At 36.7% G+C, this 27,349-nt stretch overlaps 1 protein-coding gene across 44 annotated transcripts in view; it reads left to right on the top strand.

The window, feature by feature from the left end:
* Nucleotides 1-27,349, top strand: part of SOX5 (SRY-box transcription factor 5) — a 949,864-nt gene that overhangs the window by 913,908 nt on the left and 8,607 nt on the right. For all 44 annotated transcript variants that reach the window (XM_070271071.1, XM_070271064.1, XM_070271055.1 and 41 more), the window contains 3 exons: nucleotides 3,445-3,590; nucleotides 20,035-20,143; nucleotides 22,866-23,039. In XM_070271071.1, coding sequence (XP_070127172.1) covers nucleotides 3,445-3,590; nucleotides 20,035-20,143; nucleotides 22,866-23,039 — 429 coding nt within the window. The remainder of the gene's footprint in view (nucleotides 1-3,444; nucleotides 3,591-20,034; nucleotides 20,144-22,865; nucleotides 23,040-27,349) is intronic.

Genomic DNA, 27,349 nt, shown 5'->3' with positions numbered 1-27,349 from the left:
GAAATAGAAACCCAGATCCTTCTGAACCCAATGCCCAAATTCCACCTATTTCACTATGCTATTTTGCAAGTAAAATGACAGTTACTGAATAACTTGGACCACTTGTCGTACTAAAGACTGTATTAACTCATTTCATTTTCGCAACATTTGTATATCTAATGAGTGTTATCCCCCATTTAACCATGAGATCCTTGAGACTTAGAAAAGTAAAATATGTATGATTTATATAGCTAGTAAGTGGTAAAGCTAGGATTTTAATTCAGACTTGTCCAACTCTAAAATACATACTTTTTATGAGTATTGAAACTTTGGACCAAAATCTAAAGAGCAGGTGAAGAAAAGATCCCAGGCCAGGGTATGAAGATGGCCGAGTCAGAGAGGAAAGGGATTCAGTACTATGATGAGAAACAAGGATGAAAAGAGTTTCAGTAATGAGGGGGTGGTCAGTGCTGTCATTCTGCAAGGAATGGAAAGTGTCCCTTGAATTCGGCAATTAAAAAAGCAAGAGAAGCAGACACAAAGTTGCAGTAGGAATGGGAGAGTGAGGAGGAATGGGAGAGTATGATAGGAATCTTTGAAAAGCTTGGCTTAGAAGCTAAAGAGAGAGACAGGATTGGAAAGAGAGGGCAGCACAATGTTGAGAGAGACTTTATTTGCTTGTTTTAGGAAGAGAACTTTGAGTACTTAGAGGTTGGGGTGGTAGAGATGGTAGAAAAAATCAGATAGATGATATAAATGTCGAAGAGAATAACCAATGGTCAGGTATAGAAATCTAGAACACAAGTTTAGGGGATTTGCCTTACAAGAAAGTAAGGTCACCATTTTCACTGAAACAGTAGGAGGCAATGGGCATAAATGGAAATATATTTGATGCTAGCGTCGGGTAGGAAGCAGGGGATGGAAGAGCAGGAAGGTGAGAATTCAGCTTTACTGGCCTTTCCAAAATCAGAAGCGAGCCCATTTGCCAAGAGAGAGGAAGCCAGCAAGGTTGGGAATTTGGTGACTGTGATGAGAAGAAAATGTAAAGAACCAGCAAAGGATCCTATTAAGATCCAACTTAGTCATATATAAACGCCATTCATGATTTAAGACAGAAGATACAAAAGTTAGAATTTCATACAGCATTTTAACTAAAGATCAAGTCTCTAAAAGCAGGAATGTTTATTTTAAAGTGAACACCTATTTCTACCTGCACATGAACACACACCTTAAGTTGGAAATAGCCATTACAGAACATATGTCTGTCAGTTATTCACCCCCATAATAATTTGCATCCCTTTTGCAGCTATATTAATCATTTTTCCTACACAATGTTATCTTGGCAGCACCTAAAAAGCATAAAGAATTCGTATTTTTATTTAACACCATGCGCCAAATGATTTCAAATATATTTGTGCTCTGAAGAGTCTAAATAGACTACAAAAACACATGATGTGCCAGGTTGTACGTAAACGGGTTAGAGGGTAGGAAAAGCAGGCTGCTTCTCATAAGATCTAAATAAACATACGCTGAGACCATCCCTGTCATGTAAGAGCTGCATTTCTTTCTAGAGTAGTAGTGTTCATGAACAGAGGAGTTCAAGAATAACGTATTAAGAAGGTTGTTTGGGAGAACCAAATCAGGATGTTCAGGATAATATAAGGTTAAAAACAACCATCTTCTATAGTAAATATTAACCCTGAAGGTTTGACCTAGGTCTAATTAGTTGTTTCCAATTCATATTTTATTTATAATGAGCAGAGATGTTTTCTTCTTTGAATAAGTTCCAATGAATTTAGCTCTGAAAAGCAAAATATACAGTAGTTCTCAAGGCTTCCCTTTCACCTACACTGAAACTTCTCTTTCTGCCTCAAGGAGATCAGAGGACGAGGTCTAGTGTGTGCATAGTAAGGGGGGGAAAGGCACGGATCATTTAGAAACCTTCCAGCACTGAAGCACTGCACTAATCTGACATCAGCTTCTTCAATAGAAATGTTAAGCAGCAAGAAAGTATTCTATGTTTTTTGGCAATCAGCAGATCAGATAGAAGAGTCTAGCAATACAACGAGGATGTGTAATCTGACATGATTAGACAAGGCTCTTTAGTACCAGAACATTCATAATTGAGACAAAGAAAGAGTATTAATAACACTTTCCTAACACGGCAGTTAGCCATTTTATATTTCCTTTCTTTAATCTTAGTGTTTTTCAACAAATCATGGGATTTAATAGCGTGTTTTGGCAGATTAGAGGATTTGTGGCCCAGATGTTTTTTGTTCTAAAAATGGATTAGGGTGTAAAGTTTGCTGGAATCCATGAAACATGTTGAGGCAAGCCGGTCATTTTATGTGTGATTAGTGCCTGCCTTCTGTCTCACAGTCCCTCCATCTGTCACAATTCACCAATGGATCTGGTTAGATTTAGCCTCATGTCACAAACAAGTCCCTTTTCTGGGCAATTTCATATTATAGATTCAGTTTATGCCATTTTATGCCCTAGTTAAAAGATAGGGAGAGTGAAAGAAGAGATATTAGCTTTCCTTTCAGTATATGCCAAACAATCTTTTCCCGTTAGTTTTCTCTCCTAAGATCATGCAGATTATCATCGTAACGTGAGTCAAATAAATGACCAGTGTTCAAATTAAGTTAAAAGATAATTTTCTTACTTACACCTGTTATTCTTTAAAAGAAATATCTTGGCAATGCTTTTTTTCCTGACTCTGGATTGTGGAGCTGCAGACACAAGCTGGTCACTTGACCATCTTATTAAGAGTGTGAATTAAGTGTGACTACAGTTACCAGTAGCCACAATTTCTTATCAGACAATTACAGGTGCTTGGTTCCATTCTGTGCTTGAGGTTTAGCCCCTTAACTCTTGGCAAGTTTGTATCATTAGCAAACCACTGCCACCTGTGGTTTATTTCCCCATAAATGGATTCAGGAGGAAAATCATCTTCTTACAGTCAGTTAATAATGATTTATCCCTTCTGTTTATAACAAACGTAATAGTAGTTTTATACACAAACTCTAAATTGACCTTCCTAATGCTATGAGAGTGTCAATAATTATAGTGATAATTATCAATACCCTGTATCCTTTGGTAATATTCAAATGATCCTTACATTAAAAAAATCAAAGATAGGTTTTATGTTTTCACTACAAAATATTCAGATAACTAAAAAGAGTTTATTTAAAAATTATATTTTAAACTTCTTTCCAAACACGTGGAAACAACTACATTTCACTTACATATGATGTTTTTATTGTTTGGCGACATGCCCATGTATCACTATGTGATTCAGTCGTCAATTATTCATTCATTCATTCATTTTAGACAAATTCCATTGAGAAATTATTATACGCCACACACCAGTCATTACCTCAAAAAGAAATGATTTTTCTAGTTAAAGGTTAACCTATCCATGCATTTGTATAAAACGTATCCTTTGTTCTGGCACATCTTCAGGTTATTTAAATGACCATGATGCTGTCACCAAGGCAATCCAAGAAGCTCGGCAGATGAAGGAGCAGCTTCGGCGGGAACAGCAGGTGCTCGATGGGAAGGTGGCTGTTGTGAATAGTCTAGGTCTCAATAACTGCCGGACGGAAAAGGTGAGTTCATAAGCGAACTGACTTTCCCAAAACACTTAAACTGCAAGAATGCTTTTCTTCTTTATCTTTTCATCTTCTCATCCTCAGAATGATGGTTCTCTCTCCCTTTTTCTCTCTGTCAATACAGAAATCTCCATGCCCATCTTGATCAAAACCATCAGGAAATGGGCACAGTTAGAATTCTGTGTCCATCTCCAGACCTTATTGACAATAAATATCCCTTTTCTGCCATCAGTTTGCATTCAGATGAAATGGAGTTTGAAATATCTGAGTCTGGGTGAAAGTTTTGATTTGCAGAGATGCTTAACGTGTATTTGCGGATGAGCTGGATTTGAAAATGCTGAATCTTCCTTAATCAGCATAAGCTTGGATGATACCCATGCTCTAGTCTAAGTATCCACGATCCTGAGCTTGTCATAATATGTTTCTAATGCAAAGCAGTGTCAAGTTCGAGGTGACTGCACAGTTGGAAAATTTGACTTTATTATAAAATGAAATGTGCTTTTTAAAACTTGGGCATTGTTATTATACTTAAGCCCAGTGAAACTTCTGAATTTATCCAACGTATAATAATTTCAAACTCTTTTGTCTAAGCTAGATTGCATTTTATTCAGAAAAATATTATCAGTTATTATAGAATGCTCAGAGTGATATACTTCTTGTGGTAATATTTGATATGTTTTGAATTGAAAATTAGAAGTGTTACTGAATCCCCTTTCAACAATCCTATAGCTAAATAGATAGAATGAATAAAGAAAAAATCATCAGCTACTTAGCAATAACTTGAAAGTTAATCATCATGGGGAACTTATGAGTCAAACTGTATTGTCCAGAATGAGCAGATTGCTAATTTGGATAGCTTTCTGGTTTCCCAGGTTTTATATGGAAGTTGGTGTATAATCTCTAGGAAGCTAGCAATCTGCAGAGGGAAGGTGAAATATACGTGTGATCCTGTCACAACTGTACTTTTCTCTGGTCCAAACATGGGTCAAAAGGATGGAAAAACAATTTCGATTCTGTTCTGTTTCTGGAGGGGAGAGCAAAACATGGATCCGTATACATCCCTTGCAGTCATTCTCACAACGTAAGAAGACCAACATTGGTGTAGCAAGAAGGGCACACAATTTTTCTAGCTAAGCTCTAGAAGGGAAGGGGAAAAGCAAAGTGACAGCTCTAAGAAGGAATGATAACAAGCATAAAGAAATTTATATTCAGATATTTAAACATTCTTGAAAGGATGCTTGAACAGAAATTCCTTTTCTCTGCTCCCCATGTAGAAATGAGTTTAACACTCAGCCAGATGCTAATGCAAAGTGACTCAAGCTATTCCTCGCAAGCATAGCTAAATTGCCGTTATTTGTTAAGCGCATTGAATTCAGCTGTGGATACAGCAGTTGGTTGCATTCAGCAAGCATCTGTACCCTTTTTTTTCCTAATCCTCCAAAGCAGAGACAACTCTACCTATCTCCCCCCCTCTCCTCCCCTGTGCTGGCTGGGAATTGTCAAGTGACAACCGACCAAATCCTTTTGGACAGGAAGCCTTCATCGTGAGTTCTATATACTTGCAAAACAGGCCTTGTGGTTGGATCAGGGAGCCCATTAAAAGCACTTTGATGGTATGGAAATTCATCTTCATGAAGCTCCTAGGCCCCTAAGCAGCATGCCGTTTAGCTGTGGTTACAGATCAGTCATTCACATCGGAGGGCAATAATTGTGCTGACGGCTTGTAAGGCAGTGGAAGTACATAAAATAATCCTGGGCCCTCCACCATGGCACTGCAAGTTAATCTTCTCTAATACAGATCAGCTGTTGTTCTAACACATGACTTTATGCTGGCTCCAGTGACTCTGCTCAGCCTTTTGATTAAGTAACAGGAGTGAAACCATCTGCATTCACTTTATTCCATAGTTGTCCATTGTTAGGGGACTGTATTTCCACTTCTTGTTCCACCTCCACAATCATACTTTCTCTGATTAGCACCTTCTATTCGAGGGGCAGGAGGGAGAGTTGCTTCTGTGTAAAGCTACTGCTTTCATTTTGCTTTCTCTTTTGCAGAATTATAATAACTTAAAAAAATATATTTTTGAAGTAATACCTGCCAAAATCTGCTGTCCAGTTCAGTTCTGTCCATGCTCAAGAAGGTTATCATTGCCAAATCTCTTCATCCGGTACTTTCAATGTAGTTGAGTTACATCTTCACGTATATGCTTATTTTTATGGGTTTTAAGTGAAAATTTTAAAATAGGAAAGTGAAGCAGTTCCATTATTGTAATGGTAGGGCAACTTCTTGTCACGTGTAAGTAAACCTTTTCAGCAGAACGACCCGATTAGTTCATCCCTTGTGTTACCCTTGACACTGGGAATGAAGCTGAGATTATTGAAGCTCTCTTTGAAGCCGGTACTACTGTGGACACCTTTTCCTGTTGAACTACCTTGGGTGTCATTTCTACAATATTAATCATTGATCTATGTCTCTGTAACTCATGAGAATGACATAATGTCAAATTTATATCTTTTCATTTGTAATTATTCAACATTAGCACCTGTATGTATTAGGGATGGTGCTGTGTACTCAAGGTACTGTATTGAACAAGAAAATATGTCCTCTGCCTTTATAGAGTTTACAGTTTAGACCAAGTTATTATTTTGACTGTTAATCATGGCATATTTATACATTTGAGCCTACCAATAGGAGTTGAATAAAGACTCCATATTGCTCAGTATATCAGATCTGTTATACACCTGAGTTGACAAAAGCGGATGCTTGTTCTTCCACATAAAGTGGCATCACTATGTGTATTGTGCTGTTATTTTCCTAATACCTCCCTTTTTAATAGATTTTTTATAATCACCCAACTTTGTCCATGGCCAAAGCATAGGTAGATCAGTAGTTGGTTTGACATTTTGCTTCATAATTCTTAATAAAAGATATAAACAGAATATATGATAAAATTCCTCTTATAGTTTGCACTGTCATTTTCTCATATTATTTGAATCCCAAAAGAAGGACTTTTTTTCTCTCTAAAACAATACTTCCAACTTCCTAAACCCAGAAAGTAAGTGAAATGTAAGGAGTAGGGGAGATAAACGAGAGGGAAACATGGAAAGGAGCTGGGGGAAAGGAAAGAGGGAAAGAAAAGAAATTCACCCTGGTGCTTTGCATCCATCTCCAAGGTGATAGCATGACCTGAGACTCAGGACAATTGGAGTCCTGTGACGGAGATCTGTTTCCTTGAGTACACAAACCTTATACATGTTAACTTTTCTTCACATTTTGAATGACCAACATAGTTGTCCCAACTAGAAGGTCTTAATTCTGAAAAGCTGTAATTGGACAGTGAAAACAATTAGAAGTGTGAAGACAGGGACAAATGTTTTCCAGTAATATATACAAAAACACATAATGAAAGTCATTTTTACTGAAACACATTTTAATTGAAGACTTCTAAAAGATTTTTCATTTCTTTACTTTTCTTGGAAGTGTTTCAACATACCCAAGAATTGTGTATGTCAGGTTTCTTGGAAACTCTGGGACACAGTGTTATTTATAATTGTCATCTCTGGTTAATTATAGTCTGATTGTATATTCAAATAATGTTATCTTTTGCCACACAGCTCTGTTACAGATTAGTGTTATGGGCGAATAAGTAAGCTTCTCAGGTAGGAAGAATCAGAACGAAGACCTTCAGACAATTGTTTAGTAAAAAACACTGGCTTTGCTTCATTAACACCCAAATGGCACAGTTTGACCGTTCAATCAACTGCATACTCAAGTTCTGACCTTGTATTTGGAGGTATCCATACCCACCAGGAGACCATAAAAACCTCAGTTTTTGTCCTCACCCCACCAGGCAATACTAATGTCATAGGGACTCAATGCTTTTGACCGAAATGAGGAATAGACCAGAAGTTTCTCTGCTTATTTCCTTCCCTCCCAATGTAGTTATCCTAAGAAGATGATGTCTATGCTGTACTATCTGTTAGAGATGTATTTCCTTATGGATATCAGGAAATCTGAATACAGTAGTTTCAACAAATAATGAATAATTTTTAGCACATAATGAAGTTCAGGAGTAGGAGGTTGGTGGCATTAGTCCATCATCTGGTGATGTCAGTGGCTGAAATCTCTGTGATTCTCTTGGATTTTCCCCTAGGGTCACAAAGTGTTGCTGTATCTACCACTCTCCCCTGAAGGCAGGCAGACTCAGGAGGAAGAAGTTGTTCTCTCTTTGCTAAGTTCAGTCTCATTTGCATAGGGATGCTTTTCATTCCTCCTTCATTCACATAGGCATGTTTTACTGCACCCCTCAAACTGACTTCCACAAACAGCTCATTTGGGTGGAGCTGGGTCATATGGACACCTTTCAAACCAGGGAAGAGAAACTGATTTAAATCGATCATGAATTATTTTCTGGGACTAAATTAGAGACCTTATCCCATCCTCCCTGAGATCAAAGGATATCTTTTTGTTTTTTTAAGAGAGGCAGACTGCCACATGCAGCGCCTCATTTGGATGTGTCTGGAGTCTTGGACGCTTGACTACCCTATGTTCTCCTACAAATGGACCTTGAGAGCTTATTTGGAGGTCCTGGAAGGGTAGCACGGCTACTCATATACCCTTGACCAAAGAATGATCCTCCTCTATCAGGGAAGGGTGTCCTCTTGACAGAGCACAGCTTCAGGAGGGTTGCACGTGGAGCAGTGAGGGAAGAAGGGGAGACCCGCCTAGCCAGCCAGATCAGCCAAATCGACCCTGGCGATCAATGGGGTGACATGTCGTAGCCAGATCACCCTCACATCCAAGGGATATCTTAAAATCAAAGATTACATCGACAGAGAAGAAAAGACAGACCAGAATGGCTATTGGATAGGAAAAGGCCCTTGTCATCCACAGCTACATTATAAAAATGATATCAAAACTCAAATACTTCCTTCATAAAACTGGTTTGTTTTGATTATTTTTATATTTGTTGTCATCTGTCTAAGTACTTTTGCTCTTCCACTGTTACAAGTGCAGGCCTTCCACCTTGTCTGTGGTCCATAAAGAATTAAACTCCAGTCCAGCATATGTCCAAGAAAACATTGCTGGACAGCAGGTTAAATCATTGAATGTGTGTTCGCACAGATGCTGTCTACATGTTAAGGCTGACTTTGTATTGCTTTTCATATAGAAAACAGAGGTCACTCACAAAACTAAACATGCAGATGTGTGCAAGTACTTCTTAAGGTAGAGAATTTATTCACCAACCATTAATTGCCTACAGTGTACCTGAAATCTAAACACCTACACGTGCTGCAAATTCATCTATAACTGCAAAGAAATGCCTGGGAAACTGTCTTGCTTTTTCTTCCGCGGTTCAGTGAAAATTCTTTGCAAATTTCCATTGAATAAGATGAAAATCTGGTGAATAATATTTATGTTTTAAATAATAATTTACTCATTAATGTCACCAGTTTCTGGTTTTGGTTGTCAGTCATATTCATAAGAAGCCTTATCACCGACTATATAGACTAATTTGTAAGCAAAGGTTAATTTTATTACTCTAGCACTTGGAAACTCTTCCATCACAACCTCCTCTGTTCTGCCATTGTCAACCCTTTTCTTTCCCTTTAACAGAGTGCCAAACATGAAATGACAGTGACCAATGTTGACTTAATGTGGATGTTTAATAATGAAAAAAAGTGTGTCAGTTGCAGCATTAGTTACAAATGGCAGTAAGTGTATCAGATGGCAGCCCTGTAATAATTTTACATCCATCATTCTTTCCTGATGCTTCGCTGGCCGTCTGATGGATGGGGCCAGCAGTGTTAACTCTTCAGAAACTGACACAGTGTATCTAGTTCAGCATTATCTAACACATGCTCCTTCCCTTAGATAAGGAGAAGGCATGTGAGGAATTGTGAATTACAGGTTTTGCTTTGAAAAAGTGAATATGAAGGAACTCAAGCCTTTGCATTCAGTATAAGATACTACCATTACTTGATGATTTGTGGATGGCTTTTGTAGATGTTGCCTTTAGGTAAAATGAATTAGAGAAGTCAAATTAGAACTAGATATTTCAGTGGTTCAAGGAAAAACTTCATGAAGGAGGAAGGCATGTTAGGTAAATCCTTCAGGAAGAAATAAGATAGATCATTGCAAAGTTTGGCAAAGCAGGAGTTTTTTTAGGAGGGAGGAATGTGTTTTTAAAAAAGTCCCCAAACTTTTAAATCTTCTGGTTAGAATTTGTCTAGGAAAAATTAAAATAACATAAACGATTTATATTTTCTCTTTATAAAACTGAGTGTATGTTATTTTTTATGTTTTTTAATCTCTGTATTTACATATAATTGTTTATTTGGTGACTTTAAAAGAAACACCAAATCTGAAGTTGAATATTTGCCTTTTTATTATTGGCATCTCTCTACTCTGAGAATTTGTATAAAATGAAAGGGGAACTGCTTTCTAGGCAACTGATTATTAGAAAATCTAGACCAGCTTTTTATGTGCGAGTTGGCATTTGATCCTTAGGTTTTCTTTTCTTTTGTTTTTCATTCATAAAACCTTCTTAATTCTGAGTGTCTTAGCTAGGGAAGACTTCTTATGGGACAGGAGGGGAGAGGAAAACCCCTTAGTGAATATTATCAGCACAGAGCAGCCCGTTTTCAAAGACCATGACAAAAAGGCAAATAGGTATTATGTCATCACTCATCCATCACTCTATATGTCAGCCTTTCAATAATTCCAATCGACATTCTCGACAGGCTGGTGCAAGTTAAAGGGGCTGTTTGTTTCTAGAAATCGAGTATAGGCTGTCTATAGCCTTTTGTTCCAGATGGTTTTCTTCTGTGTCTTTTCATTTCTTTCTTGTTCTTTCTTTTCTTTTTGGGGGTATTTAATTGAAATACATGCCGAGTTTGCAGACTGCAAAGATCAGAGCTGTTTTCGTCCAGCAGTGGTAACTATGCATTAAACATTTTGATTTGTTTGAGCTTAAAGTTTAGTCCTTTTTTGCCATTTGCTTCATGGAGTTTGTGTATATTTACAGCCTCTGCATTTAATGGCCACATGCCTTATTTTCACAGATGGCCAGTGGAAGACTTTTTCTTTCTCTTAGTATAGCCCGCTTTCAGTTTTGCTACATTTGTCACAGTGCCACTACTTGCAGCTAGCAAGTGCCCACGCTTGGTGGGGAGCAATTATGGTGTGAGTTTTTAAGGAGCTTTTTAAAGGTTTTTTTTTTTTTTTCCAGTAAACTTTTTATGGTTTAATTTTCAAGCCTAGAAAAGCTGTGCATGTTTTCAAACAGAGAGTCTTGTGTTCTTTACATCATTCTGGTAGAGGGGTTAGTGCAGGATGGTCCAATAAAATGAGACACAGGGCATGCCAAATTGAGCTTTCAGATAGACACCCACAGGCCTCTCTGATGATTGAAACTGGCTATTCATTTAAAGATATGAGGCTATGCTCCCATAGTATTCCTGAAAAAAGCAAACACTCTGTAGAGAACGATCTAGATATTTTTTAAAGTAAGTTTCCATGGTGAATAGATAAAAGACTAGAAGAAGAATAAACAATAGTTAAGCCAAGGTGCTGAGGTTGTAAATTTACATATATGTCCTCACATTTCTGATTTTTCTAAATTTTCTCTAAGTAAAATAAGAATGACTTTTGTTGTTTGACCAGAAGTGTTATTTTTAAAAGCCTGGTCTATTAAGAATGGGCTTCCCTTCCCTTCTCCCTTGCTCCCTTTCTCATCTCCAAGAGCAAATAGCTGTCTTCAAGACAGTTCAGCCTTAAGGCACTGAAATGGCTAAAGAGACCTTGTCTTTCAGTTACCCTCTTTTATTTAGTAGGTGTATTCTCTATTGTCATTTTTTGCAAGCTACTTTAACAATATGGATTACAAATTATGAGGAAAATATTCTGAATTTAGCATTTATTTCAAAGGGTTTCATTGAATCTTTCCAATAATATATTCTCTCCTTCTTTACAACGGAGAAGGACTTGCTTCTGAGGCATAGGAGTAATAACGACTATTGATATGTATTTTGTGCTTTACCTTTTTCAAAGTGCTTTCACATCTCATACTGTAATATAAGCAGAACAGTATTCTTATCTTTGTTTTAGAAATAAAAAACTTGAGATTTGAGAAGGTTACAGGAATTCAAGTGGTAGATCAGTTTTTAAACCAAAGTCTTCTGACTCAGATTTCAGTCTCTTTTCCAGTGGAGCATGCTGAAGAGGTTCAAGAAAGACACCCAGCTGTGGCCGGCCCAGTGGCCTAGTGGTTAAGTTGGCATGCTCCCCTTTGGCAGTCCCAGCTCGCAGTTTTGGATCCCGGGCATGGACCTAGCACTGCTTGTCAAGCCATGCTGTGGCAGTGTCCCACATAAAAGAGGGGAAGATTGGCACAGGTGTTAGCTCAGCAACAGTCTTCCTCAAGCAAAAAGAGGAAGATTGGCAACAGATGTTAGCTCAGGGCCAATCTTCCTCACCAAAAAAAAGAAAGAAAGAAAGAGAGTCACTCAGGGCCTGTTTGATGAGCTTGTCCTCCAATGTTGGTCAGGTATATAATTTAGTACATTTTTGAGGCCTTATCACAAAAAAAATCTCATTTAAGCAATCACCATCTCCACAATTTATCATTTTTCAATTCTTTGTTTTTCCTGTTTCTGCTCCCTTCTTAGGTCTTCCTTTCTTTACCACACACCACCAACTCCCCCACTAGAGAATGAGTAGGAAAATGAAAAGAATATGGTCAATCTTATTTATTTTCTTTCTTGTAGTAACACTGATAAAACATGTGAAATTGTAGTCATTCATTAAAAGGAGATTTTAAACATCTATTCTAATCTATATTTTTCTCTCTCTTCCCCTAAAACTACCATGGATAATTGAAAAGTGAACTATAACCCTGATATGCCTGTTTCTGTTTGTCAGACCCAGCATTTCTGAGCCAAGCCTTGACTCCTTAAAACAATCCAATTGTATTTATTTAACTGAGGTAACTACTGACTACTGAGGCTGCATTTGTACGACTGTTGACAGTTTTATAGCTTTTATACCATGAAAAGGAAAAACATTAAAGAGAAAAATTCTATACGTTTCTGTAGCTGAGCAACAGAGTTACCCATTGTTTATAGAACAATTATCATCAGACAACATTCCAGTTTTGTGTTTACATCTGTGCAGCCCTCCCACCTACCGGACATCCTGTGTAGGTTGTGAATTCCATTATTTTTCTCTGTTGGCCTCTTGTTTTTCTCACATTAACCCTTCTGATTTGACTCAGTGTGCACAGTATGTATAGCTGCCCTGGTCTGAAATAGCAACAATATCTTTTTTTAGCCGCTGGCTGAATGCTGATCACACGTACCGACATTTGAAAGCTCAGATTGCAGTTCGCTGTCTTCTCCTCCCTTCCCTCTTCCACATGTGCACGCCATAACTTTACCATGACAGTATCCCGTGTACCTTCGTGTGAGTGATGTGTTTTCTGCAGATTCCTGTGAGTGGCTCTTCTATGCATTATATCCACAGACCTCAGTGACTTCTTCCTTACTGTGGCAATGGTTTTCTGTTTTAAGGATTAAATTAATAATGTTGAATTTAGGCCCATGACTGTGTTTTTCACAAAGTACTTAAATCTGTAAATAAATACTTAAATCTATAAATATGATTACTATTGGACAATCTCTTCACAAATTATACCTCAATAACCTTTTTTGGGTTTTCTTTTCATAATTTGAATTTAAGAAGATGATTATAGAATTCTCAATTAGAAGCGGAGTGCCTTTACGTTTTCAAACTTAACTTTTGAGGAAATTATCATTTATGGATAAAGAAAACATGTATAGTTTTAAACGTTTGTCAAAATATTTTAGCTTTTTTTAGGGAGCCCAGTCAAGTAGGACATAGAATTGCAGGTTGGAAAGAAAATGAAAAGGGCCTTTAATTCAACCTGTCATCTGATGTTGAATTGCCTCTTTGATATCTTTAATATGCCATGCAGGTAGTCCCACGGCCAGCATTTGAAAACCTTCAGGGAGATGAAATTTTTGGCATCCTGAGGCAGCCTATAACTCTTCCTTCCATGGTTCATTTTCTTTCACCTGATAACTTACAAACGTTGGATAGTGTTCTCTTTTGACTACATATGGCCAAATTCTCTCTCTTTCACAAATAACAGGTCTTGATTCTTTTTAAACATGGAGGTTCTTAAGATATTTAAAGATAGCTATTGTTGATCTCCTCTTCCTGCACCATTCAACTCTCTTTTTCAGGGTCCTGTGCCATTTCTCCATCGTGACCACAAAGATATTGATAGGAGCACAATCTAAAGCTAAGTCCAAAACATTATGGCCATTGAGCTTCCCTGGTCTGCATTCCAGTTCCTGTAGAAAAAGAAATTGAGGTCATTATAACATTGCTTTTCTTAATCCATACTAGCTTCATGTTGTCACCACATCCTCTGCCAAGTGCTCTTAACTAATTCGTGTGACAATCAGCTCTATCTTTTGTGGAACATACATTAAGCGCTCACGTCATTTTTCCTCAGATTGCTCTCTTCATTCACGAAAATTAGCATTAGTTATTTGTCATCGACTGTATAACATTTCTCCCACTTTAAAATCAGTTCTTTAAAAATGATAAATGAGGTTCATCAATTTTATCCACAAGTCATTTTACTATCTTGGAAGGTTATTCATCTGGATTAAGACTTGAATTCATAGAAACTGTGTGTTTCTTCTGAAACCATTTCATCTATCTTCAACTTCATAATACTTCTTAAGAAAACTTGATCTGCCAATAGATTTCATTTTGATCAGATTGCCTGATGAAACTAAGTTTCTAAGAAATTTAGCCAGAGTTACACTTGAGGAAACATTTCATGCAGCTGGCTACCAAATTTCATAAAAGGAAATTATATTGTGGAACAAAATTGTGGGTTTTAATTCATGACTTTCTCCTCTAAGGGAATCTCTGAATTTAGAAGGGGAAAAAAATCAGGATTAGATAGGGCTAGTTTTGTAGATGACTTGACCAGAGGACATTTATGGACTTTTTTCTACCTCTTAGCTCATATAGCCCTATGATTCCCTGATGGAGAAAATGAATGGAAAAATATTCCTAAGGGCTGCAGATTTCAGAGTACCAAAGTATCTGGGACTATCCTAATGGATAAATTCACATTTGACCAGAGGGAAATTAGTGAAAGATTTCTTCAACTTGCATTTTTGTTGGTGTAGGAGGGAAGCGCACGCGCGTGTGTGTGTTTGTGTGTAATTTATACACAGTTTACAAGAAAGCTTTTTTTTCCCATTCTTGCTGTTAGGTTATGTGGGTGGATGGTTACTTTTTAGAAAATGACGATCTCAATAAGGAAGGGTGAAACGGAGAGGTGGAGGGGTAGACACATGCATCATTTCTTTATATTCTACTTAAGCTGATGAAGAAAATCTCCAACTGATAAATCGTTATGACGTTATAAATAATCTTTCATCTTCTTTGGTGGTCTGTGAGTTTCACATAATTAGAGGGTTAAAAACCTTTTTTGTTTCTTTCTTCTTCCCGTGTCATTAGTATAGAAGGAGACCATAAAAAAGTGCAGCCAGAAGGGGTTTAACTGTTACTGAGTCAACATTTGACAATCACACTCTATTCTGTCATTTCATGCATGTGCTTTTTATGAGTTTTATAGCTTTGTGAGCTTTATTTCAGGGATGTCCATTATGATAGCTGATCCACAGCCCATCTCTCTCTTTGTGTATGTGTGTCTGGTAGGAAGCAAATCTTAGCACTTACACAAATCCCAATTTCAAGGGCTAAGACAGGATCATGCACTGTTTAATTTAGGCTGAGGTAGCTGAAGAAATATCTCCTCCCCCTAAAGTCCAGTTTGTGTGGTTTTTTGTTTTGATTGGCTTATGAAATGTCAACAGAAGATGTACATTGGAGCCTTTACAAACAGTGAATTTTTAGTTATTTTATGTATAAACTGAAGTAATGGAATAGGAGAAACTTTTAGTTTAAATATGTACTAGAATTACATTAAGGAGCTGTAAACCATCTTGCCTGAGCCTCAGATGGAAAATTAAAAAGGTCAAATACACTGTTGTAAATGATGCACAACAGGAAAGAAAAAAAATCACAACAATTTTTGCAGTTGTTACCAACATTCTCCTTTTTAATGCATATTTGTCCATTACTATGGCCGTAGAGAATAGAGAATCGTAACCATGGCAGGGTATTTAGTACTCATATTGAACTCTTTCTGTAAATCTTATATGTTAGGAAGAATTGCTAGCTTTTCTATTTCCCCCATTGACTTTTTCCCCTAATATTAAAAGCATATCTTTCTTAATTTTTTTAAACTAACGAGAATCTATCATCTGTTTAAACCCCATTTTACAAATTAAGATTCTGGGACCCAGAGAGGTTAATTGACTTGTCTAAAGTAATATGGCTAACATATATGGCAGAGTCGGTTAAGAGACGATGTTCCTAATCCCAAGACCTATTATTTCCTAACTTCAAATATGACCTCCTCCCGTTAACTCCTGTGGTGTTTTGCCATCCAGAATGTTGTTGGCTTAGAAAGTACAGATCTTTACTGACCACTTCTAATCAACTCTTTGCCCACATTTCTTTAGATATTTTTTGGCTCGCCTTGATTCCCACCATTGCCTGGTGTCATGTGCAAGCAATATACGTGCTGTTTTCCATTATGCAAGTCATTGGATAAGCCACAGAGTCCAAGACCAGCTGCCAAATTCCCTGAGTGAATATTAACACATTAATAATAGTTCTTTGAATGTTCAGTTTTAGAGTTATTCGTTTGACCCCAAGAAACTGTATGGTCTGAAACAGTTTTCTCTTCTGTAGATACGATTCACTTGGATCTTTGTCCAAGTCAACATTGGGTCAGAACATTTTTTCAAGTAAAAAATAGACTTTACTTAATGTTTCCCCTTGATCTTAGTAAACCTACAGAGTTGTATACTATTTGATTAGCCAGATAAGAACCATCTTTCCAAAAGAAATCTAGTTGTTACTCAATTATTAGTTTTTATTCAGGAGAGAGAGCATACAGGTCATCTTGTTTGGTCCTTATTTATAAATCCTCAAGACTATTTCATTTTGACTACTTTGTATTAAGTAATCTGTTTGCACCCTCTGCTCTGAGATTACTCAGAGCACTTCAGAATTTTTGCAAGTATTTCTTTAAAAATGTGTTTATTTTTCTTTGATTTTTGTTTCATTTCTAATAGAAAAATGTATAAGAGAGAAGACCAATGAATCTTGTCAGTTTTAGATCAGCATTTGGACAGTATTGAGAGGGCAGTAAAGTATTAGTGTTATACTTTCGATTTCTGTTCAAGAACACTAATCTTAAAGTGGGGGTATGGGGTACGCTTTTTCTGTACAAATTCTTGACTACTGTGATTTTTACTGGAGCCAGTTCGAACTAAGAGTAGAAGTTTGGTAAAAATTGTCACCTGTGCCCATCAACATTTTTTTCTGTTTCCTTGTACTCGGTTTCTTCAGTGTCTCCTATGTTCAGCATCTTCCCAATTACCTCCTTCCTACCTGATATCTACTGCCCTCATTTTGTTCCAGCTGACTCTATTTAGAAAGGATTAATTCAATTAAAAGAACTTTGACAATCAAAATATTACCTTTTCCAGTAATTTTTGCACATTTGCAAAAGGGCTTTTGGAAAGGGAAATATTTAACCCAAGAAACAGAATCTCAAATGGTTGAATTCTTGACATGATAATACATGGGTGAACTCTTTGGGAAGGGAATGGCCAGGATGGGTAGGATTGGAAAGAGTAGGATGAGAGGAATCTTCCCAGTGTACCAGCCTTTGTGCTTTATAGCATTTAGCTGATTCTTTCTCCTCCTATATGCCTGAGAAGATTTAATTTAACCTTTTGAAAACTATTCTTAAATCAACTCATTCTTTTTGTGGTTCAGTATATTATCTAGATTCCTATCCACATATGGATTTATATCTACCTCTATACATAAGAACTAAATATAAACATTTACTACAGGATCAATTTTCATATGGAATTATATGGTAATTATTTGCCATACAACTGCTATATTTTTATATACCATATATTTACCATATAACCACTTGGTTTTATTATATCCTCCTTACCTCAGTTCCTTTATGTCTTCTGAACTTATTGTCAGTGAGGGTTTCTAAATTATGGCAATGTTACCATTTTGATATACATACTATTGTAAAGTGTTTTAATTAAAGGCACTCCACATGTTCTCCAATTCCTCCAATCACTTTTTCTCATTTTCTCTCTTCTCTCACTTTGCCTGTTCACATGTCTGAGAATTAGCTTAAGTAACTATGCAAAGGGTCACAAAGAAAATCCAGCTTACCATGTTGACTTCTGCTTTCTACCACTGACGTCCTCTTGAGAAATATTGTAAATTCCACTTTTGGGCAACTACTTGAGTCCTTTTATTATACTATGTGCTTTAGAGACAGATGATTAGAGGTTACTTACTGTAAAAACAGATTGTGACTTTCCTGCTCATCATTTGCTAATTTTAGCCTCTTGGTAAGATGGCACAAGATCTGTACAGCTGAATTCAGAGCCTTAGAAGTCACTTTGCATTTCACTCTTTTTCTACTCTGATTGCCTTCATTTTGCTTTTTCTTCTTGAAAGACTTTACTTCAGAATGGAAAATTCTGTAGAAAATATGTAGCATTATTGCCTTATACACTGTTAAATCAAAACCTGAGAGGCGATCCATGCCCAGTATACTCCCCAAAGATAGTACAGGAAAGTCTTCATTGACTCCGGGACTATCAGATCATGTTGATGGAATGTGGTCTTTTAATATAACTGTCTTCTATTTTAACAGCTACATTTACTCTAAAGAGTCTGTTAAGCTGGTGTCTTTGGTGCTCCTGAGCTTAGCTGAATATATACTGCATACTCTCTCAGCAAAAGAAACCCAGAACATAAAAAGCAGCTGAAAATACCAATTTCACTCACAAAACAAATTGGGTCAGTTTCTACATTTTTAAAAATATAGTTCGTCAACTTTAGTATTATATAATCCTGTAAAAACTAAAGTTGATATAACTGTCTTATTTCCAGTTTTCCTACTGTATTTTACACAGATTGACAATTAAAAACATTTTTATCTCTATTAAATTATGTGCAGAATTTGATGACTAGAGAACAGGAATTCCAAGGCCACTAAATGAAGAGAATTTTTTATCTAGTATGTACAATTGCAATAGCGTTGGAGACTTTGCAGAGATAAAGCATGTAGTGTATTAAGAATTTCAATTACTCTGTTGGCTCTTGGTGGGAACATTAGTTGGGCCCTTTACCTGTAATACAATTATCTTAAATAGTTGATTATTTTCCGTGAACATTTTACTGTGTCAATAGCTGTTCCGCAGTGTATGTGGTTCACTTGTGCAACTCATGGCTATGTTCCTCAGAAAATGAGGTGAATAACTATAAAGAAACATGAGCAAATTTTATGAAATCCAATAGAGGCTTTTCTTAAAACTGTTTTGGAACCACATCATCCTCAGAGCAATGATGGAGAGTGCTAGAAAAAGTTGTAAACCTTTCATTGTACGCTGTTACTGTTCTTAAAATCACCCAATTACTTAATTTGGGAGCAGTTTAATGTCGCATGTAGTTTATATTAAGCATTATATTTTCCTTGAAAATAATTTGGTTTGTGGTGCCATGTTCTCCACGAATTCAAATCAATGCACTGCATGCTTTTAAATGACTTGATGTCTTTGCAGATCTAATTTCGGTATATTTGTATCTCAAATAATTCGCCAACTCAATATTTTGGCTTAGCAATCCAAATCAAATTGTGGTCCAAGTAGCAGGCACTCACATTGAATGTACAGAGACTTGACAAGCAATTAGCAATGAATATTTAAACATCTTCATTACCCTTGCATGAGGAATGCAGATGGCATTTAGGGAGATGGCAACCAGAGGGCACTACTGTGAATTATGTTTCTATCATTTGGTCACCTGACTATTGGAAGACTTTCTCTGGGCCCCATGCCACTTCTATACTTCCACTGTCTGGCTAAAAATAAAACAGGCATTCCAAATGTTGTAAAACAGGTTGTTTCCATGAAATTTCTGTGCACATTTTGTTATTTGGGGAGGTTGTCTCCAAGGATCCCAGTGTATATCCTTTAGGCATACCAAACCCAAACGCCAAGACTGTGCAGGAAATGCTAGGAATCGGAATTCCTTCAAAAATCCTGCTGATCGTTTGCTTCAATTATCTCTGCCTAATGTGCCGAAAGTGCAAAAGTGTATATGTCAACATCCCATCCCTTCCAGAAGCTAATGTATTATATATGGCCCAAGAAAAAATGTCTTTGAATAATTATAATTTCCAGATTGAACTCTCATTATAAATTTCTTTTTTCTAAGGAAAAAACAACACTGGAGAGTCTGACTCAGCAACTGGCGGTTAAACAGAATGAAGAAGGAAAATTTAGCCATGCCATGATGGATTTCAATATGAGTGGAGATTCTGATGGTTTGTGACAATTGTTCATCTATATTTCAATAGTGTGCCAAAGTGTCTATTTAGTGCCAATTAAAACTACTGAAAAATATACAAGACTGCCACCTTGTACCTGATGGTTAGAATAGGAGCTTACATGTACTGAGCAGTTCCCAGTTGCCAAACTCTCTGCTGAGTACTTTGCGGAAATCATCTCATTAATCCCCACCACAACTGTGAGATAAGTACTATTACAGATAAAGAGATTGGCCCTTAGGAATTTTGAATCCTTTTTTCCAAGGCTTATAGGGCTGTAAGTGCTAGAGACAGGTCTAGGGTTCAAGATGGCGTGATTCTAAGCAGATGCTCTCAATCGCCATCTACATTCTCTCTTACTTCCCTGTTTCTTACGCCCGAAACAAACTTTGCAGAAACTTGTCCTTAGATAAACTCATTTTTAAGTTTTCATTTGTCAAACCCTGACCAGAATACATTGTGCAGAGCACATTTTCAGGATTGTTTCTTGCATTTTGAAACCCTTCCCTTTTATACTATCTACTATACAGCCAAGTGCCCTACCTACCCTCTGTAACACAGCTAGAACCCCAGCTGCACACCCCCTTGCTTTCCTCAAGTGCCTGGAGACTTCTGTTGTCTGCATCATTTCTCAATATTCTGAACAGCCACAGTGACAACTAATTAAATTGGTGCTCTTAATAGCACAGCAAAGAGGGAAAAGGAAGAAAGTGGTATTCCTCTTACACTGAGCCCCAGCTGGGAACCCCTCTCCAGTGTCAGGTGACATAAATGCATTTTAAGAGTACTGTCCTCCAATTTGTCACTATTGCAGAGGAAGTTCCCTGCCTATAGAAAAGACTGCACCAGGGCAAGCCAGTGAGAAGCATATTTTAGGAAAGAAAGGGTTCCCAGGAATCCCCCAAAATACACAGTTATCTACTCTGCCTTGGGCCATTGATTCGACGTTTAAGTCTAGTTCTATAATAGCCAATAGACTAGCCAAATGTGCATTTAACCAGATAATTTTGTCAAAACTGAATTTGATTCAATTGGGTATCCAAGAAAAGCCTGCGTTTTTCTGGCCTGTTCTATCCAAACGTTTCCTTCTATTTTCTGCTTTGCTTGGCTAAAATAAACCTGGCCTTAGTACATAAAAAGAGCTTGTTTAGCTTTGATGAAGTCATGTAATGTTCATTTTATTGCTTATGTTGCTGTAAGGTGTAAGAACGAGAAAAGGCAGATGTGCAAATGATCATTTGCTAGTTACAAACCCGTTTTACAAAGATGTCGCCACATATTAGCACTCATTTTTGTCAATAAAAAGACAGTTACTGGTAATAACACATTTCATAAATTTTAAGTTGTATTCGCATGATAAAATATACCCATGGTAATCAGCATTAAAACATCAAAATTTTGTTGCTGTTATTTGTTAAATTCAGTCAGGCTTGTATGCAAAATATTTCCCAGTATTCATCAGACCAAAGAACATATTATGAATGAAAAATAATGAGAAACTCTACCAACATATATCCGATGTTTTTTGTTTGCTGCTGGAGAGGTCTTCGAGTTTGAGCAATTTTGATTGATTCCTGTTCCTTCAAATTAAGAAAAGAAAGGAAGAGTATGAAGGAAGGGGGAAAAACGTAGTGCTTTTAGTAATAATACAAGCTCTAGAAATCTCCAAATTATTCTAAAATTGTATATGCTACCGAAATACATCTTTTCCATTTTTTGTAACAGTAACCCTCTAAAACTTACTACCAGAGTTCTGTGTTTTCTTCTATTTCTCCTTATTTTCTTTGCCTAAACTCAAGTATCTCTGGAAGCTGTTTAATCTGCTGAAGCTGTTCTATAAAGCCACATAAAGCCTAGAGGAGTGACTGCAGCTCCCAAAAGTTCCACTGTGGCTCTTGGTTGTGTTTTATTATCATGAGTCTCGCTAACTGGAATGTAACTTTCAATGGGTCTCTGGGTAGCATAGATGTTAGGGGGAAAGTTCAGGGGAGCGAATATATTATTTTTTCCACCTTAAATACATGGCTGTAGACTTCTTAACAAACATAGTAATGTTACTATTCTTTTGTTCTTTTCCCGACCATTTTCAAATATCTTTGGGGAGCAGACTATCGTTGCTGCATCGGCATATTTCATTCGTTTCTTAGCACATAAGTTCAAAGAAAAGCCAAACACATTACAGGAGAAGAAGTATATTGTATTTTAACTTCAAAATTTTATCTAGCAGCATTTTTATTTATATAGCCTCAGAGAGAGGAAAAGGGCATTAGGTAGCAGAGACACATCCTTACCTGTAGTCATCCATGCTGCTGAATGTATTAGTGTTTCACAATTTTGTGAGCTTCTTACCTGTCTAATATTTCTACAGTACCAGCAGGCCGATTGATCTAAGCCCACTATTCTCTTTCCAATTTGCATCAAAGATCACATGTTCAAGTTTCTTGTGTGCTCTTGAAAGTAAGTGGTGAAACAGTCCACAGTCCATTCAAAGAAAGGGAAAATATGTTAGAAATGGATTAAAAACAAAAATGCAACATTTGCCACCACAAGGCTTATCACAAGAACTTCATAAACAAGCATCTGTCTCAAGAACTGGAAGTACCATTATCAAATGTACTTTTTATTTTCAGTTACTTTAGTAGACTGAAAAACAGTAGTGCAAGGAAGAGAATTGCCAGAAGTTTTAACACTAACGTGAAGCAATGTTCCCTATTTTTAGGAAGTGCTGGAGTCTCCGAATCAAGAATTTATAGAGAATCCAGGGGACGTGGGAGCAATGAGCCCCACATAAAGCGTCCCATGAATGCCTTCATGGTGTGGGCTAAAGATGAACGAAGGAAAATCCTTCAAGCCTTCCCTGACATGCACAACTCCAACATCAGCAAGATATTGGGTAAGAAAAGCCTTAAGGGTTAAGTGATGTATGGAATAAATCTATAGTTCTGTTTTCTGCAGTTGTTGGGAGCAACTAGGTTTGGAGGCCAGGCAGCTCATGTTATCTGCTTAACATAACGTGATATGTGTCATCATGGAGCCTTTTCTTCTGATGATGAAGCGTTCCATGCTCGTCAAGAAATGTGTCCAATTTCTGTAGCGAATTTAATTGTGTGTCTCTGTACTAATTGTTGTAATATTTTCTCTTCTTTAAAAATCTAGAAATATTTGTACTAAGTCTAGGAAAAAAGTTGCTTTCAGATGAGCCACTTGATAGTGGCATTAACTGTGTTTATTCTTTTCCTTTGCAAACTATAGAAGTCATGCCATCGTGGAGTTAGGGTGGGACTGGAGATAATGTTTGCTCTAAATGCTGTAACCTAAGGTCACTTTAGATCATCAGGACACAAAAAGATGTAGAGTGTGCATTTTTTAATTTATACTTTTAGTAACCTTAGGCATATTTTCAGTATCATTTAAAAAGGGATTTTTCCTGTCATGGCAGCTTTCAGCTTAACAGATAAAGTACATATTTACCCTACATATGTAGACACTGAAGCACACAGAAAAGATGAGTGAGAGGGAAGCTGCTGATTATGAAGAGACCTGTTATAGACAAATTTAAGTCCCAGAAAAAAGGAACAGAAGATTCCATTTCTTTTGTGCTATCCTCTTGACATCATCATCATCATCTTCATCTTCACTTAGAATGGTGGCCAGGTACTGGACAACTTAAGCAGATTCTGATTTTTTATTCTCTGACTTCTAAGAACTAAACGATAAAGATAGAATATGAACACATAACTCTGTCAGCAAATTGTAGCCTTAATGAATAAGTACCAAAATTTGAGTTATTAAAGCTTTATTAAAATCCATAATGCACTTGGAATAACATGTAGTTAATGTAGATAGTGTCCCTTTTGATTCTTTCCGTTAAGGAACCGATCGTCTAAAAGTAGTTACTAAACGTATACGTGCGTTTTTACGATGCCCCATTCTCAACAATGGTAAGAGATGCCACCCAGTTGATAGCATGCATTGTAATGAGAACAAACCAAACAAACAAAAACCATTAACCACTTAAACTTGTGTCTCAATTTTCATCTAAATGATTTTGAGATCTTTAGATGAATGTTATGTCAAAACATATGAGCATGTGAAGCTTTAGGTATACATAGAAAATGTGAATACTTATGTATAAAAGTATATATCCATGCAAACCAAAATTGGAACTGATCAAAAAAATGCATATTTTTTGCATCTCTACCATCTCTGATCTATTTTTCCCTTTTTATGACTATATTCTACCTTCCATGTGAAATTTCCCGTTCTTTAAAAAAATCATACCTGTTTCATTTAGAAAAACTCTAGAAAAGAATAAAATACTTAATATAAGCATATTTCATATTTTAATATGTCAGTTATTCCCAAATTAGAAATCCCAAAATGTCAAAATAAACTAAATACTAAGATTGTTTGAATTGTCTTTATATCATTCAATTCCTGTGTCTGAATACTAAAAAGTGATAATCACTGGTTAAAACTTTATCCTAAGTATAAGAGAAAATCAGTTTTGGTGATGTGAAGTATCTTAGGAAATGTAGCAAAAGTCTTTATGGGAAAGAGATAGCTAGCTAAAAGAATTTCTTTCTGGTTTGGAGGCGAGAATATTAGAATGACCATATGATTATACCCTAATAGGCTACATTAAAGAGAGTGCTGTCTAATTTCAGACCTTTGTATTAATTAAAGATATAGCAGGAACATAAACCCACTGAGGTGTGTTTGGGACTTCAGTATTTAGTCATAGCTTCAAATAGATGAGTGATCTTCAAATATCCACAAGATCGTTCTAAATGGCCCATTTCATATAAAAGTACAAAGAAAGCTTGATGTTTTCCTCTTTACTGATTGTTTTGGATAACAGCCTTCGACAGCATGCCGCTAATTCATTCTGCTTAAAACAGGCGCTTGAGCTGGGTTGACATTTTATGTAGTCTCTGGGGATCCTAGTTGACATTTTAAAGGGCTTCTAAGCATTTTATAATACCCTAAAATCTGGTTTTAATAAGCCATTCTGCTGAAATTGTTAACATAAGGAATCACCTTTTACCGTTTGGCGCTAGATCAGGGGGTGGGGGACATCTTTTTCTGATTAGATATACAGTAGTTGGAGTAAAATGTGCAAATTCATTACAGACCCCATGGAGATGACAATGTTGCTCAGCTCAAACTCTTCATTTTTATTATATTGCCAAATTTAGAAAGGAAAAGTGCACTTTCAAGGCCGATTTTTTTTCTGATTTTGAACATCAAATTTTTTTTTCCAGGGCGTTACCTGCTTTTATTTTATTATTATTTTTTTATTGAGGTCACATTGGTTTATAACATTATATAAATTTCAGGTGTACAACGTTATATTTTGCCTTCTGTATAGACTACCTCGTGTTTACCACCCAAAGTCTAGCAACATCAAATATTTTTAATTGAAGCTTCCTCTTTGTCATCAGGAGGAATACGCAAATGTACTTTATTTTTCATTATAAAAGACTCATCTTTTGAAAACAACAGGCAAGTTACTCATGAAGATGGTCCAGGGTAAGCAACCAGCCAGACTCAAATCAAGTAGATGTTTTCATCTCTTATGGGGATAATCCAAATGCTTTCCTACTAATGTGTTTCAGGCGTGTACATCACAGCTACATATAGTGGTTGTTGTACCTGCAAAGCCTTTGAAACCAAAACCAAACTTGTCCTTTGCTTAACCCCATTCAAAAGTTGTTATTTAAAAATGAAAACTGCACGTGCCACCAAACTGAAACATTGGTCCACGCTGTCATAAAATGGAGCAGTTAGCCATTTTGCCCCCAGTTAGTGCTTAGGCTATCTTAATTCTTAGTTTTGAAAAGACTTGAAACTATGATATGGCCATATTTTAAAATGTAGCTTAGAATTCAGTGATACTTCCAGAGAAATTATATTATCAAGTGTCAAAATATTTTGTGATTCCAGTTCATGCCAGATTTAGAAGCCAACTTTTCTGAGAATTTACGCATATTTTATTATCCTTTTTTCTTCTGCATTTTAGCCAAACCAACTTTATTTAAGTTCCTCTAATCCCCCTTCCCACTGCAAGGCCTTGACCGTTCTATTCTTCCTCCATAGAATGCTCTTCTCTTTCCATCCCTGTAGGAGTCATTTCTGCAGCAAAACCTTCCTGACCTGCACAGGACTGATCCCACCTCCTTATATGTTCTCATAGCTTCCTGTACTTTCCACAGTTATAATTAAAGTAATAAATTTTATAATTAGCTGTTTATTTTATTTCTTCTCCACTGGAACATAAGCTCCAAGAAGATAGGAACATAGTGATTCAGCACTGCACATCCAGGCATTAATACAGCATCATGCACATAGTAGGAAATCTAAAAACAGTTCTCACATTCCAAGGCAGGTTACTATGAGGCATAAACATTCTCTTTCCTTAGAGAAACATGTTCTTTTTTACGAAGAAGAAGATGATTAGCCCTGAGCTAACATCCACCACCAATCCTCCTCTTTTTGCTGAGGAAAATTGGCCCTGAGCTATCATTTGTGTCCATCTTCCTCTGTTTTATATGTGGGACGCAACCACAGCATGGCTTGATGAGCGATGCATAGGTCTGCACCTGGGATCCAAACCAGTGAACCCCAGGCTGCCGAAGTGAAGCATGCAAACTTAGCCACTATACTACCGGCCAGCCCCAGAGGAACATGCTGTTTTTCAGCTTATAGAACATTTAAACTTAGGGAAGAATCTTTAGCAATTCCTACTCTAATTGACAATGTTAGTTTCTTTGCTCTATTTTTTGATAAAGATAGCTAGTGAATTTTAAGTCAACCATCTTTGATCCGTTTTTTTAAATGTATTCCTATAATTATTCAGTAAATTATTTCTGGTATGCTGACTTTTCGACTCCATGATCTGGGGTTCAAAATTCTGTTGTACATACTTGTAAGAAACTCCAAGAAAAGAATTGATTCAGTTCAATAGTATTATAGCTTTACCTGTGTTTATATTTGCCCTGAGAACACCATAATGATTTTCAAGTACCTCTTCAGAATAATGTTGGGCAATAAGGAGTTTGAGATAGTACCTTCAAGTGACATGGCCTGACCAACTGACTTAATGTTGGACGCTGCTATTTAAACATAAGTTTGAGAAAGGAATAAAAAAATAAACTCTATTATTTGAACTGTAACCTGGGTTTCTGTTGTAAATAGAATAAA

Source organism: Equus caballus, chromosome 6 (genome assembly GCF_041296265.1).
Source record: "Equus caballus isolate H_3958 breed thoroughbred chromosome 6, TB-T2T, whole genome shotgun sequence".
NCBI classification, from domain to species: Eukaryota; Metazoa; Chordata; class Mammalia; order Perissodactyla; family Equidae; genus Equus; species Equus caballus.
Note: the sequence above shows the minus strand (reverse complement) of the source record. Positions and strands in the feature narration are given on the sequence as shown.